Source organism: Nannobrachium achirus, assembly GCF_963921795.1.
Source record: "Nannobrachium achirus genome assembly, chromosome: 20".
NCBI classification, from domain to species: Eukaryota; Metazoa; Chordata; class Actinopteri; order Myctophiformes; family Myctophidae; genus Nannobrachium; species Nannobrachium achirus.
Window position 1 is genome coordinate 32,485,696 of NC_137827.1, and position 17,875 is coordinate 32,503,570.

The window sequence follows — 17,875 nt, forward strand, 5'->3', positions numbered from 1 at the left end:
AGGATCCGAAATGTAGTGGAGTAGAAGGAAAGTACTGGAAATTGGACTCAAGTACTGTACAAATACATACAAGTACAGTTCTCAAGTAAATGTAGTTCTACTTTGAGTTACTTTACACCGCTGCTGCTGCGGGCTGCCTGTCTGCGGTGGAACAGTGTGATGGGTTGTGTGAGCCAGCCCCAAACAATGCGCACAACAGATCACTTTATTCAATTTGGCGAATTTTATACGCATATTCACCCATACACACTTTGGTGTGTATGGGAAAAGGCGTCGCATTTTCAGGTTGCTTTTTCACGGCGCTTCGACAATTCGCCGGTGTGTAAAGACCTTTAGATTTAGACTGTAATTCTCACAAATTGGCACTTCTTGGTCAACAATGCAACTTTGCTGCACCTCTAGTAACTTCCACGTGTGTGTTTGTGAATGTGTGTGCACTCTGGGCTGGCTTCAACATGAGATGAGGCTCTGCTCTGTAGAGGACAGGAGAGGAGAGGTGCAGAGCTGGGTGGTTTAGCATGTGATTACATCATGGCTGGGGGGACACTACCGCCCCCTACAGCTTGCTGCTGTAGAGACAACAGCCTTCCACACACCCATATTTAGACACTTCCTTCAGCCTGCGCCAAGTAACTGACCTCAACACTACTGTAGAACAGTTTTCATGTCAAGGACCCCCAAATACATCTATATACTGTATATTTGCCGGTGGATCCACATTTGAAAATATTTTGTGCGAGCCTGCAAGGCACACCGACAGGAGAAGAATACATTTTTACATTATTCCAAAGTTTCAATACTTAAGATATTTTGAAAATAGTTTGAAAATATTTTACTAGTTTCTCTACTCTTGCTCATGCAACAGTAAGACTCTTTTATAACAAAGTATTTAATTAACATACGAAACAAAGCCGTTGAAATATGGGGGCGCCCCTGCGGGTCCAGGCGCATACGATGCCTGACAGCGTGTCGTGGGTTCAAGTCCCGATCCCGACGACCTTTTTGCGGTGTTTGTTTTTTGTATATATTTTATTCAGTTTGCTTTGTCATCCCAGGTGATCCAGCGGATATTCTACGTGGTGAACCGCTCCTGGACGGGACGCATCACCATGACGGAGCTGCGGAGGAGCAACTTCCTGCAGACGCTGGCCCTGCTGGAGGAGGAGGACGACATCAACCAGATCACAGACTACTTCTCCTACGAGCACTTCTACGTCATCTACTGCAAGTTCTGGGAGCTGGACACCGACCACGACCTCTACATAGACCCCAAGGACCTGGCCAGATACAATGACCATGGTAAGATGTAGACCAGTGGTTCTCAAGCTTTAACATTTCAAGGTCTCCCCTTAAAGGACAACTTTGTTTTTTTACAACAAGGTTTCATATTTTAGATTGTAATTAGAGAAAAGAAAAGATGAGTGTTAAAATGTTTTCATTTGCTTCGTTCTATTGTTTTATTGCGTTTACCGTGCTAAAATCTGGGGCATGCGTACGCATGGGGGGTTGCGTACAAGTGGCTAAATATGTCTTTTTATACACAATAAGCCAGCAGTTTCTTTATTGCTATTCACAGTAACACTTCTAGCCCCCATAAGTCACATCCAACCATGAAAGGTTGCGTTGTATCTTGGGAATGGGCTTATTCTGTGTAAAATGACATATTTAGCCACTTGTACGCATGCCCCAACCACTGAAATAAGAATCTCTAAAACAATAGAAAGAAGTAAAGGAAATTATTTTAACACTCATCTTTTATTTTCTTTAATTACAATCTAAAATATGAACCCTTGTTGTAAAAATCACACCCGTGTGAAGTGGAGCTGTGTGTGTGTGTGTGTGTGTGTGTGTGTGTGTGTGTGTGTGTGTGTGTGTGTGTGTGTGTGTGTGTGTGTGTGTGTGTGTGTGTGTGTGTGTGTGTGTGTGTGTGTGTGTGTGTGTGTGTGTGTGTGTGTGTGGATCATGTGTACCGATTTTTGTGACATTTGAAGAAAATATGTAGGAAAAGGAGCAAAAAGTGTGTTTTGGAGAAAATTCAAGATGGCGGAAAATCTATCATGGCGCAAATGGGCGTGGCCTATATGGGGAGATGCGTCATGACCCAAGGAATCCAGGGAAAAAATAATTTTAATTTTCCGACCTACGGTTCAAGAGTTACAGGCCAAAACGTAAAGTGGGGTGTTATGGCGCCACCATGCGGCCAAATGACACAATTATTTTTTATTTAATCCTTGAAATCATTATGAACCTCCTCTCCAAGTCTTGAAACTCTAGCCCCTATGGTTTGCGAGAGACAAATAATTGAATGTGAGTTTTTGCGATTCCCATTATAAGTCAATGGGGAAAATTAATTCACTAATAAATTAATATCAATTAAACTATAGAACCTTTCTCTTAGAAAAGTAATAGCCCACGATTCCCGAGTAAGCCGGACGATTTGACATATGGCGCGAGTGTGTGGTGGCAAAACTGTGGGACTAGTGGCGTGCCGAAGTTTAGGAAGTTCAGGCTACATACACACACACACACAGACACACAGACAGACACACATACAGACCCACACGGCCACGTATAGGGAGCCTGTGCTTCACACAGCTCCAAAAAACTAAAGTTGTCCTTTAACTCTGACAGTGTACAAATGGAACCACATGGACCCTAAAGCCTCTATCATAGTCCAAGGTGAAGTCGTTATACATTTTTGGAGCTGTGTGAAACACAGGCTCCCTATACGTGGCCGTGTGGGTCTGTCTGTCTGTGTGTGTGTGTGTGTGTGTGTGTCTGTCTGTGTGTATGTAGCCTGAACTTCCTAAACTTCGGCACGCCACTAGTCCCACAGTTTTGCCACCACACACTCGCGCCATATGTCAAATCGACCGGCTTACTCAGGAATCGTGGGCTATTACTTTTCTAAGAGAAAGGTTCTATAGTTTAATTGATATTAATTTATTAGTGAATTAATTTTCCCCATTGACTTATAATGGGAATTGCAAAAACTCACATTCAATTATTTGTCTCTCGCAAACCATAGGGGCTAGAGTTTCAAGACTTGGAGAGGAGGTTCATAATGCTTTCAAGGATTAAATAAAAAATAATTGTGTCATTTGGCCGCATGGTGGCGCCATAACACCCCACTTTACGTTTTGGCCTGTAACTCTTGAACCGTAGGTCGGAAAATTAAAAATATTTTTTCCCTGGATTCCTTGGGTCATGACGCATCTCCCCATATAGGCCACGCCCATTTGCACCATGATAGATTTTCCGCCATCTTGAATTTTCTCCAAAACACACTTTTTGCTCCTTTTCCTACATATTTTCTTCAAATGTCACAAAAATCGGTACACATGATCCACACACACACACACACACACACACACACACACACACACACACACACACACACACACAGCTCCACTTCACACGAGTGTGATTTTTGGTTGATAGCTAGAAAACTACACCACTGGGAGGTGATAGCTCTTCACCTCGTACTTTAAGTACGTTTTGATACCAATACTTTTGTACTTTTACTTGAAGTAAAAGTAAAAATATTTGAATACTTTTTTTTTGTAGGGCTGCAAAAGTTAAATTGAAGTAATCTAATTGAATTGACCCTAGTGAGATGTTTGGTACATATAAAAGCCTGTCATAGCAACCAGTGTTTTAAACGGGGAAGAAAAACATGATGAAGTGACACTTTTTCTTTATGTATTTATTTATTTTCTGCAGCTTTGGGATTGCGTGGGATTTATGTAAATAGAATTCTTGCCCAATTGGACATACATAACTATACTTAAAGTAAAAAGCATAAAAATGCACATATACTGTAGTGATTAGTAATTTGCCTCTTGTATAGAAAGCAAAGTAAAGACCCAGCAGTCGATCGCTTCATGCGGTATATGCCACGTTTGTGCTAGCATAAATCATGTGTCACTCTTGCAAACAGTCAAATCACAGTGCAGATAACACCAACATCTGGTCACAATCACTGTGTGCCTTTGTGTGTTCAGTTGCCTAAAAATGCATGTGTTTGTATTGTGTGGGCTTAAAGTCACATTCTTCTCATTCCCATCTGTGACAGCATCCTCAAACAGAATCATCGAGAGAATGTTCTCAGGGGCCGTCACTCGGTAAGCCAACACACACACACACACACACACACACACACACTCACACTCACACACATACACTCACACTCACACACACACACACACACACTCACACTCACACTCACACACAAATACCTGAGCCCTAGCTTCCCTATCCTAGCCAGCCCCAGTCAACTAAGTTTTAGTTCATTATGTTTGGTGGTCAAGGACAGAAGTGGTGTTTTATCCTTTTGACAGATATGTTCAAATATATGTTCACGTATGTGCATTTTTGTCAATTAAATGTGAATGATTCCATGTGTGTTGTTTCCAGGGGTAACTCTGTGCAGAGGGAAGGCAGGATGAGCTATGCTGAGTTTGTGTGGTTCCTTATCTCTGAAGAAGACAAGAAAAATCACACCAGGTAATACAAAGCCACGTGCGTGCGTGTGTGCGTGCAAGTGTGTGTGTATGCGTTCCTTCCAAGCTGACATTCTGTTTTCTGCAGTTTGATAAGGCAAGGGTTGCTGTTGGGCATGTATCTGGTGGGTTATGTAAAGTCCCCAAAAGTTAACTAATCTGTTTTTCCCTGCATAGTACTGTGTTTTATCTGTCATTCAATGTTATACGAGTAAACAAAAAGAAAAGATCTCGATGTAAATAAGCCATGTGCTTTCCTTTTAGTTGACCCTGTACCAGTGAACTGTACTGTCATGAAAATGTACCTTTTCCTATGCAAACTTCTAATAAATACTTAAATCAATCAATCAAGGTGTGTGGGTGAGAGAGAGAGAGAGAGACAGACACATGCTTTATAAAGTATATGTGTCTGACCCTCTTGTACCTGTCTCCAGTATAGAGTACTGGTTCCGCTGTATGGACGTAGATGGAGACGGGGTATTGTCCATGTTTGAGTTGGAGTATTTCTATGAAGAGCAGTGTGAGAGGATGGAGGGAATGGGAATCGAACCCCTGCCCTTCCAGGACCTGCTCTGCCAGATGCTCGACCTGGTCAAACCTGAGGCCCCAGGTCAGATTCAAACTAATTTCTGTCTTTCTTTCATTCTCTCTGTCTGTCTGGCTGTCTGTCTGTGTCTATCATTACCAAAAAAAAGACAAATATCAGCTGTCTAAACAGTCATTGACTTGTGATGATACACAGTCGGATACACATAAGTCGGATGACTTATGTTTTACAATAACATCATTGTACAGCACCTAGAGGCCAGTGCTTCTCGTGCATGTTGCCTGTGTGTTTATTGCTTTTAGCATGACAAAGTAGCCAATCAACAACAAATTATCAGTTCACATTAGCGCTGCTTCTCCCCAGGGTTACATTCTGTCAGCTGCTCCTGTATTCTTTGTATACATTAAGAATGAGCAGAATTCCCCTCACTAGTAATTATGAACTTAGCCCTAAAGATCTCCAAAAGCAAGGAGATGGTTGTGGTCTTTGGACCGGCCCTTTAGCTTATGCTGATGTTGAACCAGAAGATAAAGAATGTGGTTCAACCTCGCTTTCCGTGTATCTGTCTCTACTGTTCCTCTGTTTGACTTTGCATAATGATGTTATTTCTGCAGGTAAGATAACCCTTAGTGATCTAAAGCGCTGTCGGATGGCTCACATCTTCTTTGATACCTTCTTCAACCTGGAGAAATACCTGGATCATGAGCAGAGAGACCCCTTTGCTGTGCAAAAGGTCAGTTAATACACTATTCATTACAGTGACATCCATATTGTTGTTGTGTTGTGTCCATTTTCTTGTAAAGAGGTTTGGTGTAGAGGGAAAAACGGAGGGGACAAAGTATATAGATGCAGTGCCATGATATTTTCTCCACTAAAACATGATGATCAGGTATTATGATTACCTGTATACTAGGAGGAAGATTTTTTCAAAAAAAGTATACAGATGAATATTACAGTATACAGTTAATTTTGTGTTTTTATGTGGCCACACCCACCAGTTCATTAGGCATGGGTGGTGACCCAGCTGAAGTTAGCCACACCCACAGTCTTGAGTGAATGGTAAAAAGGGAGGGGATGATTTTATGATGTCATTTAATCTGTGTTTTTCGACTTGGCCTTTTGACTAAGAGGCTTTCAGCTTTCAGGAAGTAAACACAAATACACAGGGAAGACAAATCTGCACATTATAACCCCACCCGGTGGCCTATTAGAATGTTTACTTCATAGAAACATACAAAACAGAAAAAGTACAAAACTTGGTACCACCTCTTTAATGGTGAGGGTTGTGTTTTAGGACATTGACAGTGAGGGTCCAGAGCCATCAGACTGGGATAAATACGCCTCGGAGGAGTATGAGATACTGGTTGCGGAGGAGACTGCTAATGAACAGCTACATGAGGGGTAAAATGCACACGCGCGCACACACACACACACACACACACACACACACACACACACACACACACACACACACACACACACACACACACACGCATGCACACACACGCATGCACACACACGCACACGCAGTACACATTGCTGCAAGCGTGCTCATACATACATAAAAACAACAAGCATGTAAGACATAACACAGCTACAGTACACTTCTCCACGCATAGACTAATTTGCATTAGCTTTGAATTTACAATTTAGATATTTAGCAGGCGCTTACAATAAGCAAGGTAAACCAAGAACCTAGCATCAGTCTAAAGTAAACTACACTAACAAAATGTACATTTAAACTCTAGGATACCAGTTAATCAATGAACCTGAATGCAATGATTGTTTGAGTTTTAAATGTAACCGTTTGTTAACGGGGGCTGGGACCGTTAATCTGGCCCCCGGCCCCTTGGGTTTCTGACAATGTGGCCCACTGAACAATTTAGTTGAATACCCCTGGCTTAAGTGCTCATTATTAACCAAAACAAAAGTAGAACCTGTGCAGCATATAGCAGTTTACACATCTACTACATGCTAATCTAGTTTTCTTTTACATGCCAACCAACCATAGGTCGTTTGATGACGACTACGAGTCTGATGAGCTTCAGGTCCCCGGAGAAATTGGGAATAAGATTGAAAAACTGGTGATTTCTGACCTGTCGGCGTGAGATCCTCATCTTCAGACACCCCTGGTCCCCTCCTGGACTCACAGGAACGAAAAGGAGGAACAGAGGGACAGAGGAGTCCGACTGGATACGGAGGGGAGGAGAAAGGCGGTTGATGCAGAGACAGCTACAGCATGACGGTGCTTGCGTCCGTCTGTCTCGTGACGTGACAACACTGAAACAGAAAGAAAAGAAAGAAAAAGACTTGAGTTTCCCCTTCCTCGGACATGGACTGTTAAGAGTTTGTGCGTGTGTTTGTGAATGTATACCAAGAAAGACTGCATCTGGTGCAATAATGTGTCTAATCTGTACACGCCTACAGCTCCTCACACCTACCTGAAAGCACAAAGCGGTGAAACGCAACTCTTGAGAGGTTAACCAGAGGGTAACCAAATGGTCCCTTCTGGGTCAATTTGGTTACATCTGTAACCTCTGAGAGTTAAATGTATTTTACTGTGTGGAGATGGGAGTTGGTCGCATAAGCTCTGACACATTGAGAACTCAAAAAAGCGAATGAATGAACAAAAATAGTTACTGTAGAATAACTAAAACAATGTGTAGCTGCCATTGTGAGTTCTCTACTGACAATCATGCTAAAGACAATCATGTGTCCTGTATTTTTATACGTTTACTGTGGATAGACAGAGAGAGACAGACTTAAAATGGCCCCTACTCCAAATAAAAACACAGACATAAATCTAATAGTTGAGTTGTTCAAGTGACATGGTCTCTACATCAAAGTGTAAATTAGACCTGCCCATACTATCAATAAATAGAGACGGAAGAAATAGACACGGGCAGAAACAGCCACTGGAAACCTGCAATCTACTGCTGAACAGCATACATCTATTACTGCTTTACTCATTGAGGAAGTTGTTAAAACTCCTTCAGAGAAGGTTGGGGAGATCAGATGACAAGGCTGATCAGCACCCTCCTGTGGCCACCCCATGCCACTTCAGTGCCAACACACCGACCTGTGATGTCACTGTTATGCAGCAGAGCCACATAATGGCTGGGTAACCTTTTCCATGAGGGAGTTTTAGTTCAGAGAACGGCCCAGGCCATTCTATTCTTAGAGCGATGTTATCAGCGCCACCCTTCTGGAATCCCTTTGTGATGTCATTATTTGGAAGAATGTTTCAGGGGAACCAGAATGTTCCCTCCATTCACGTCGATGTGGTCTGCTCTCTCCCGTACAGCGAGAGGACCTGTGTATATAGGCTCATTATGATACATATCAAACTCTCTGGCAGAGTTGTGTCCACACACACATTTCCATATGACGCGCGGATGTTCACATGCAGCTTGCCGGTGTTGTTGGCTTGTGAATTAGTTCAGTCGTGCGGTGGAGTATGAATGGCGCTGCATCCCGGAAATAGACGATCTTCGTCCATTTCTGGCATGCACCTCCGACCTCCGTCGTATGACGGAAGGTTAAATCGGGCTTCTTGGTGAACACTACTAATTGTGAGCAATTCATTTAGTAGATGGTAGTAGCCAGTAAATAACGTTTTGCGCTGTCTGTATTTATTTTCAGCACGTGTTCAGTTGAAAAGGGAAATGTTACAACCACCAATAGTCTTTCTTTTGATACGGAGGGTGTTGAATTTTTCTGTATTTAGCTCCTACCAGGGAACCTCACTGGCATATTCCATGCTCATCCTATACAAAACAAGTTAACAACAAATCAAGTTGTGTGATACATACAAAATATACTGTGCCATTGGACAATTATTTTCTGTGTATTTAAAGGGAGAGGGATGTGTGTGTGCGTGCGTGCGTGCGTGTGTTTGTGTACACAGCTCTTACTGTATCTAGCCGTGTGTGTTTGCTTGTAAATCAGTGATAGAGGAGTCTGTTTAGGAGTGTGCGCTGCGTAGCTCTCAGAACTAAGCTGTTAATATGACGAAGTTGTTGCCACAGGGTTCCCAGGGTCGACGTATTAGTTTGTTTAACTCCTTAATTAGGGGGGGGGGGGGCGGGGGGGTGGCTGGGGTACTCGTCTCGTAACCCCAAGGGCTTTAGTTTCAGTCTACGGACTTTATTGCTCACTCGCTGGCACTTCTGTTCACATAGACACATACACGCTGCTTCCACTGTCAGTGTCTTATTTGCTAGAGTAGTCCTTAAGAGTATTTCTAGAACAGTGTTTACACAGGCACACATATCTACATGCACACACATACACACACACACACCAGTATTCACCATGTGGAGAGAGAACCGATGGACACTGTTAAGGCCGTGAGTCCCATGAGTTGCTACTTTCTGCTCCATAACCATTGTAAATGTGCCTGACTGTGTATTTAATTAATAAGCCATTGTTGATATAATGTTCAGTTTTTATGTAATTTGATGGTTTGTATTGCTGTGCCACTGTGTGGCGTTATGGGGGAGTGGGGGGGGGTAAATTATCACAAGAGTGTGTGTGTGCATATGTGTATTTGAAACACATTGATGACATCATCAGCAGAGCGGAGCGCAATCCTCTGGAGGACTGATCTGAGGCCAGCGAACTGACAATCATATGATTTTGAGAGGCATCTCTTATTTGCTGCTGTTGAGACATACACACGCGCCCACGCGCGCACACACACACACACACACACACACACACACACACACACACACACACACACACACACACACACACACACACACACACACACACACACACTCATGGAGACAAGTCCATCCAGACATTTCTAAAGTAGAAGGTTTGAAGATGGTGCTTCTTCTATCTGGCTATGCAATGTGCCCTGGCGTTGACCCGCTCAGCACTGGGGAGAGGAGAGAAAGCCATGATGGTGTCGGCCCCAGCCAGAGGCACTCTGGACAACTAGAGGACTTTTATTTTGAAACATTTTGTCTCTAGGGAGGCAAACATTTCAAGCGACGGGGGACAGACTTTTACTTTGATGTACTTCCCCCTTGCAGGGCAGTTCAAATGTGTTAATGTATTGGCATGGCGTTTCTTTCTTTTCCCATTTGTTCGTAACTTCGTTCTTTCTTTTTTCTTTCTTTCTTTCTTCCTTTCTTTCTTTCTCTCTTTTGTTCTTTTATTTCTTCATTTCTTTTCTCTATACTTACCATATATTTTCTTTTTCTTTTTTTTCTTCCCACCTTTTTTCTCTTTGCTTTTCTTTGAACCCGAGTTGAAAATAAAAGTGTTTTCAGGAAGACAATTCTCATTGGAAGTCCTTGATCTCTTGGTTACATGTCACCAGCCCAAGACCCATGCATCCTCACCCACACAAGCACTTAGACGCACGGTATGCACCCGCCCACGTTTGTATTACTATATTTGGGAGAATATGTACATTTTTTTGGCTATGTTTACCTGGAACCTGGAAGTCTGAGAGGCTACGCTCCATGGTGGTGGTGTAACACACCAAGAATAGCAGATCTACAAGCTCACAATATGTGTCAGTTTGATGTATTGTAAACTTGTAGATCACCTATTTTCAGTGCGCAACAGTGGTGTGCAATTAAGTACAAATCAGACATAAAATCGTTTTAGAGACCTCTTGTATAGCCTATGTTTGGGGACATTTGGCCCTCACTAGAGTACAAGTGCACACACACACACACACACACACACACACACACGTTGATGTGTTTGTTTAGTTGCCTGAGTTACTGTCCTCCCAAAGAGATATATGCCAACCTTCACCTTACGAGGTCTTCATAGTCTCAGTATCTCTGTCACCTAGAGAGCGTTAGTCTCTGTGAGCACCTGCTGAATTCTAAAGTGACTAACTTAATTTAACTAGTGAAGCCCATAAGGTTTAGTTAATTGTGTGTGTGTGTGTGTGTGTGTGTGTGTGTGTGTGTGTGTGTGTGTGTGTGTGTGTGTGTGTGTGTGTGTGTGCGGGGACGGGGACCATGGCAGGTTGGCGGTCAGTGGGGTTCAGTCAGCTATCTTTGGGCTTGTTGAGTATTTTGTCGGGCATTCTAGCCTTTTTCCCTGGTGGATCCTACAGACCATGGCTCATCAGCTGGGACTGCAAGATAGCTGCACCTGTATGGATGGGGATATCGGTATGTGTTGTCACCTACACACACACACACACACACACACACACACACACACACACACACACACACACACACACACGAGTTGAGAGTTTGTATATCGGTTATTTCCAACGAAGAGAGTTACTAGAGGGTTGTAGGGAGGGGGGGGTGGACCAAGTAAGGATTCGGAGCCATCCCTGGTCAAGTTTACTTAGTATAGACAAGAGGGTTAGGTGGTTAAGAACTGAAATCTCTTACACATCTACAGTACAGAGACATGCGTGATGTCGTGGCTGTCTGGCAGAAACCTCTTATCGCCTTCTTTAAAATTGTTGTTTTTTCATAAATGAATGCCCTACTTGATAATACTACAGCGGCACACAAAAGTATAAAAAGTAGCAGATCTGCAAGTTGAAAACACTGCGAGAAGCGACACATTTTTAGCTTGTTAGATCTGCTGATTTTGCTAATATAATATATCACTGTCAGGAGATGTCTGAGATAATGTTTGACAGTTTGATTCGGTTCTCTTATCAGTTGTCTTTCAGATAAAAGGTTAATTGTTCCATTAGGCCTATATTTGTTTCAACTCAAGGAGCATTTGTACTGTTCATTCAGAAATATATCTGTTTGTGCAGACTGCAGAGGCATATTCACAAGCATTCAGCCATATTGTAAAATATGCAAGCACACATGTATTTAGGCTACATGCAGCATTCTTGTATGTTTGACGTAAGCATTTCTGTGCACCATGAATCAGTAACTGTCGTTGTGTTGTGTCATGGGTCCCAGGCCACTGCGGCTGGCGTCAGCGTCGTCATGGCAAACAGGGACCAAAACAGGAAGTCTCTGGTGAGTGTGGTGCGGCGTCGAGACTTTTATTGGTGGAAAAGAACCTGGGAGATTCCCAGTGATGACAGGGGTGTCGCACCAAATTCTGGGCCCTGGGTATAAGGATTCACTGCGGGCCCCCGCACAATTATTTTGTGCTTTAACTATTGAAAAATAGATATACAAGCTCTGAGTGAAGCGCTGCGAGCTTGTAGATCTGCTATTTTTGAGTATATTTCAAATCCTTCTAAGGATTTTTGAAAAACCTATGTTTCTATGTCAGTGGTGCTCAAACTTTTTCATGTGAAGGACCCCCAAAATGATATGTAATTGGCCATGGACCCCCATCTGAAAATATTTTGTTCCGGGTACCCCACAAAATTTGAGTTACAAATGTTCGCTTAACAAATACATATATTCAAAGATTTGCATACATTTTCACAAATTTTACAAGTTTGCAGCGTGACACCCCTGGACTGGTCAATGATGCCACACTGGCCAATGACCACATTTACCTGGCTGTTGACAGCTATGCACAAACCATCCATAAATGAGAGACTGCTAAATTAACCATTGTAGATGTGGCAATTCAATTTAGTATGTCTTTTTGGAGCTGTGTGAAGCACAGGCTCCCTATACGTGGCCGTGTGGGTCTGTATGTCTGTGTGTCTGTCTGTCTGTCTGTGTGTGTGTCTGTATGTAGCCTGAACTTCCTAAACTTCGGCACGCCACTAGTCCCACAGTTTTGCCACCACACACTCGCGCCATATGTCAAATCGAACGGCTTACTCGGGAATCGTGGGCTATTACTTTTCTAAGAGAAAGGTTCTATAGTTTAATTGATATTAATTTATTAGTGAATTAATTTTCCCCATTGACTTATAATGGGAATCGCAAAAACTCACATTCAATTATTTGTCTCTCGCAAACCATAGGGGCTAGAGTTTCAAGACTTGGAGAGGAGGTTCATAATGATTTCAAGGATTAAATAAAAAATAATTGTGTCATTTGGCCGCATGGTGGCGCCATAACACCCCACTTTACGTTTTGGCCTGTAACTCTTGAACCGTAGGTCGGAAAATAAAAAATATTTTTTCCCTGGATTCCTTGGGTCATGACGCATCTCCCCATATAGGCCACGCCCATTTGCGCCATGATAGATTTTCCGCCATCTTGAATTTTCTCCAAAACACACTTTTTGCTCCTTTTCCTACATATTTTCTTCAAATGTCACAAAAATCGGTACACATGATCCACACACACACACACACACACACACACACACACACACACACACACACACACACACACACACACACAGCTCCACTTCACACGGGTGTGATTTTTGGAGCTGTGTGAAGCACAGGCCCTATACGTGGCTGTGTGGGTCTGTGTGTGTGTGTGTGTGTGTGTCTGTCTGTGTGTGTGTGTGTGTCTGTGTGTATGTAGCCTGAACTTCCTAAACTTCGGCACGCCACTAGTCCCACAGTTTTGCCACCACACACTCGCGCCATATGTCAAATCGACCGGCTTACTCAGGAATCGTGGGCTATTACTTTTCTAAGAGAAAGGTTCTATAGTTTAATTGATATTAATTTATTAGTGAATTAATTTTCCCCATTGACTTATAATGGGAATTGCAAAAACTCACATTCAATTATTTGTCTCTCGCAAACCATAGGGGCTAGAGTTTCAAGACTTGGAGAGGAGGTTCATAATGATTTCAAGGATTAAATAAAAAATAATTGTGTCATTTGGCCGCATGGTGGCGCCATAACACCCCACTTTACGTTTTGGCCTGTAACTCTTGAACCGTAGGTCGGAAAATAAAAAATATTTTTTCCCTGGATTCCTTGGGTCATGACGCATCTCCCCATATAGGCCACGCCCATTTGCGCCATGATAGATTTTCCGCCATCTTGAATTTTCTCCAAAACACACTTTTTGCTCCTTCTCCTACATATTTTCTTCAAATGTCACAAAAATCGGTACACATGATCCACACACACACACACACACACACACACACACACACACACACACACACACACACACACACACACACACACACACACACACACAGCTCCACTTCACACGGGTGTGATTTTTGGAGCTGTGTGAAGCACAGGCTCCCTATACGTGGCTGTGTGGGTCTGTGTGTGTGTGTGTGTGTGTGTCTGTCTGTGTGTGTGTGTGTCTGTGTGTATGTAGCCTGAACTTCCTAAACTTCGGCACGCCACTAGTCCCACAGTTTTGCCACCACACACTCGCGCCATATGTCAAATCGACCAGCTTACTCAGGAATCGTGGGCTATTACTTTTCTAAGAGAAAGGTTCTATAGTTTAATTGATATTAATTTATTAGTGAATTAATTTTCCCCATTGACTTATAATGGGAATTGCAAAAACTCACATTCAATTATTTGTCTCTCGCAAACCATAGGGGCTAGAGTTTCAAGACTTGGAGAGGAGGTTCATAATGATTTCAAGGATTAAATAAAAAATAATTGTGTCATTTGGCCGCATGGTGGCGCCATAACACCCCACTTTACGTTTTGGCCTGTAACTCTTGAACCGTAGGTCGGAAAATAAAAAATATTTTTTCCCTGGATTCCTTGGGTCATGACGCATCTCCCCATATAGGCCACGCCCATTTGCGCCATGATAGATTTTCCGCCATCTTGAATTTTCTCCAAAACACACTTTTTGCTCCTTCTCCTACATATTTTCTTCAAATGTCACAAAAATCGGTACACATGATCCACACACACACACACACACACACACACACACACACACACACACACACACACACACACACACACACACACAGCTCCACTTCACACGGGTGTGATTTTTAAATAAGTGATAGTATGTGTGTGTTTTTTAATGAGTGTGTGTCTACAAATGTGTTTTAACCTTGGTGTTGATCTGTTAACCATATCATAGACATTAAAAGACGACAGAAAACTGGCCTGTTAAATCAGGTCCATGTGCATGTGTGTTTGTACAGTGTGTAGTACAAATCAAATCTGTAACTTTCCCTCTACCATGCTTTCTGTTGCACCTCAGTGGAGCCCCCACATGGGTGCTAATGGCAACGCCAGATATATTCTTTTTCAGTTATGCTTCTCTGCCACTGTCTGCCATGCCACACAATTCTATCTTAATTACTTATAACTTCACTAGTATCTGTATGTGTATGTATAGCCTATATATAAAACCCTATCAGGTGTGTGTGTCTCTATTATATGCATAATAGAGACGTGTGTGTATAATTGTGTTTCTCTCTTCCTCTCTCAGTGGGAGATGGCTTACATCTTCTCCATCCTGTGCACTATGATGTCACCGCTGATGTTTGCCGTCGCCATGGCAGCAGTGTTGACAGGGCCTCTGTGCTATTACTCCTACCTTGGAGCGGTCACTCATGGATACGTCTCCCACGCTGCTGGCTACCCTTACCCGTACCGGGCCGCAAGCAGCCTGTGTCTGGACCCGGCCGGGGCCGAGTGGTACCACCTGATCCTACGCACCGTCGACCTGTTTGCCAGTACCGTCATATTCATCGCCTCTCTCTCCACAGTCATCGTCCTCACCACACGACTGCTAAGGACGGGGCACGTCAACATGTTTAGGTGATAGAAAACAAAGGCTCCAAAAGCTGAACCAAAGGAGTTCCTTAAACTAAGCACTGGTTCTCAAGCGTTTTAATGTTCAAGGACCCCCAGTTTGGTTTTCATTAGGCCCCAGATCCCCATAACTCTGAGCAGATGACTGCATGATGTTGCAGCGCCCAAATCAAGAAAATGTTTGGATATTCCCAGTCAGGCACGTGCACACATAGACATCAAAGGGGGCCCCTGCCCTTTTAACCGTCTGTAAAAAAAGTTACTATGGTGAAAGAAATGCAAATGCCCTCTTTCCACGCCATATCTGAAGGCAGCAAGAGAAGTGCCCTGTCGAAACTCTCCTGAACTTGAATGCAGCATCTTTTGTTGAAAGACTAAGAATTGCCCTCTCTATGTAGAAATTCATGCTTAGTTCAGTGTGGTATCAAGCACCGAAAATAGCCGACCTTCAAGCTCACAAGCTTGGAGGTCGGCTATTTTCGGTATTTTCACCAAAAGTGCCCTTTTAGAAATTTCTGCCCCTGCCTCTCCAACATTCTCTGCACGTCCATGTTCCCATTGCAACGAATGTGATGGGTTCCATCAGACTTCTATGCAGGATGTCACTGACACTGAAGAGACAACACTGCAGAGAACACTTCATACTAATACTTTTCTATTCTTAAGAGTTTAGATGAGAAAGGGGATTTCTTGATCAAGATTTCTCTTTTGTGTGTGGTGTGGTGTGTCTGGGGGGGTATTGTCCTGAATGCAGGGATTGTTCTTATTAGAATGCTGTAATGGTTGGCATGTCATATTGTTGTGACAAGGACATTAGCGATCTGCCTCCCCTTCGAAGGTCAGAGTTAACTGGTCGTTGTTCCAAATGGCATTCTGCATCGTTCCACAAATTTGTCACAGGACAAAGCAGCCAACCAGATTGCAGAGCCCAGGCCCTCGGTCCCGCCTCCTTGAATCACAGACATTCCTCTGCGATGATTGCCGACACCCACTCCGCAGTGATGTCATCTGACCGTGATGTCATAGTTGGATTATGTCCTCACTGTCGGAACACTTGACGTGATTGGCCCGGGTGCAGGCCCTGGAAAACACACACACACACACACACACACACACACACACACACACACACACACACACACACACACACACGCACACGCACGCACACGCACACACATGCACACAACGGATCCCCTTAAAACACAGAGGCTTCAGATAAGGTCAGCTGGGAAAGCCCTGAAAAGACTGTGAAAGCAAGTGGAACCAATGAGAAAGAGAAATAGAGATGCGGAGGGAGCGAAGGAGGGAGGCAGGCAGGCAGGCAGGCAGGCAGAGAGAAAAAGTTTTTTTTCCCAGAGCATGATGTCCTTGGGCATGGCAAGATCCTTGATGAGGAGGAGTCATCTGCTTGTTCCAGACATACCAGAGGGGAGGCTAATCTGCTCATCAAGGCTGCCACTTCTAGAACTCTGTTACAGTATATTCTAACTCAGTGGTTCTCAACCTTTTCAGGCCGCTGCCCCCAAAATAATCATTTTTGAAGCGGTGAAAACCGCTTCCAATGAGTGGCTTTGTGTGTCCCACGCCCATATATGGTCATTTCAGTCCAGAATGAACAGGTTTTTTCAAAAACAAAATGTATGTCACCTCATGTCCATATATGGTCACTCCAGTCCAGAATGAACAGGTTTTTTTCTGTCCCGTATGTCCAGAATATCAGTCCAGAATGAATAGGCTTTTTCAAAAAGCAAAATGTGTGTCCCATGTCCATATATGGCCATTTCAGTTCAGAATGAACAGGTTTTATCTGTCCTGTACGTTCATAACTCTAGAACACATAGAATAATAGTTCACCGCTTCACTTCGAACCGAGGTTTGATTTTTTAACTGGGGACCCCCCCACCCTGACGATCACTAAGAGTTGAGGCATTACATTTTGTATAACACGGTTCTATTGTGAAAATAGCAGATCTACATGCTCACAACGCCTCGCAACTCGATCGCATCGCATCTGCTATTTTTACTAGTTTGGGTCCCGGCCAAACTTCTGATCTCTCTTTTGGGTCTCGGCCTGAAAGGTTTGGGAACCACTGCTCTACTCACTTCATCCTCCTGCCGCTACGCTGTGTTTGCTTACATTTGTGCGCTCTCTGAGTTACAAATGGAAAAACTTTACTTTCACAGAGTATTTTACTCATGTGTGCAGCTGAAGTGTATATTTGAATGTTTAGCAGGACAACATAG

At 43.3% G+C, this 17,875-nt stretch overlaps 2 protein-coding genes across 3 annotated transcripts in view; both read left to right on the top strand.

Annotated features, from left to right (window-relative positions):
* Nucleotides 1-11,173, top strand: part of ppp2r3a (protein phosphatase 2, regulatory subunit B'', alpha) — a 42,824-nt gene extending 31,651 nt beyond the window's left edge. Inside the window, exons 7-14 of one of the 2 annotated variants that reach the window (XR_013963134.1) lie at nt 1,056-1,299; nt 4,076-4,124; nt 4,417-4,506; nt 4,937-5,112; nt 5,664-5,782; nt 6,344-6,450; nt 7,061-9,398; nt 11,047-11,173. Coding sequence is in view for 1 of the 2 variants with exons in the window: in XM_080750601.1 (XP_080606727.1) it covers nt 1,056-1,299; nt 4,076-4,124; nt 4,417-4,506; nt 4,937-5,112; nt 5,664-5,782; nt 6,344-6,450; nt 7,061-7,157 (882 nt within the window). In the remaining variant the exon portion in view is untranslated. Of the gene's footprint in view, nt 1-1,055; nt 1,300-4,075; nt 4,125-4,416; nt 4,507-4,936; nt 5,113-5,663; nt 5,783-6,343; nt 6,451-7,060; nt 9,470-11,046 lie in introns of those variants that run through there. The other variant, XM_080750601.1, reaches the window with a different exon arrangement.
* Nucleotides 11,174-11,990: 817 nt separating this feature from the next.
* Nucleotides 11,991-15,641, top strand: LOC308306088 (transmembrane protein 212-like; the record flags this gene model as incomplete). Its single annotated transcript, XM_080750988.1, has 2 exons — nt 11,991-12,023; nt 15,306-15,641. The coding sequence occupies 2 exons, from the start codon at nt 11,991-11,993 to the stop codon at nt 15,639-15,641; spliced, it is 369 nt and encodes a 122-aa protein (XP_080607114.1).
* Nucleotides 15,642-17,875: the final 2,234 nt, after the last annotated feature.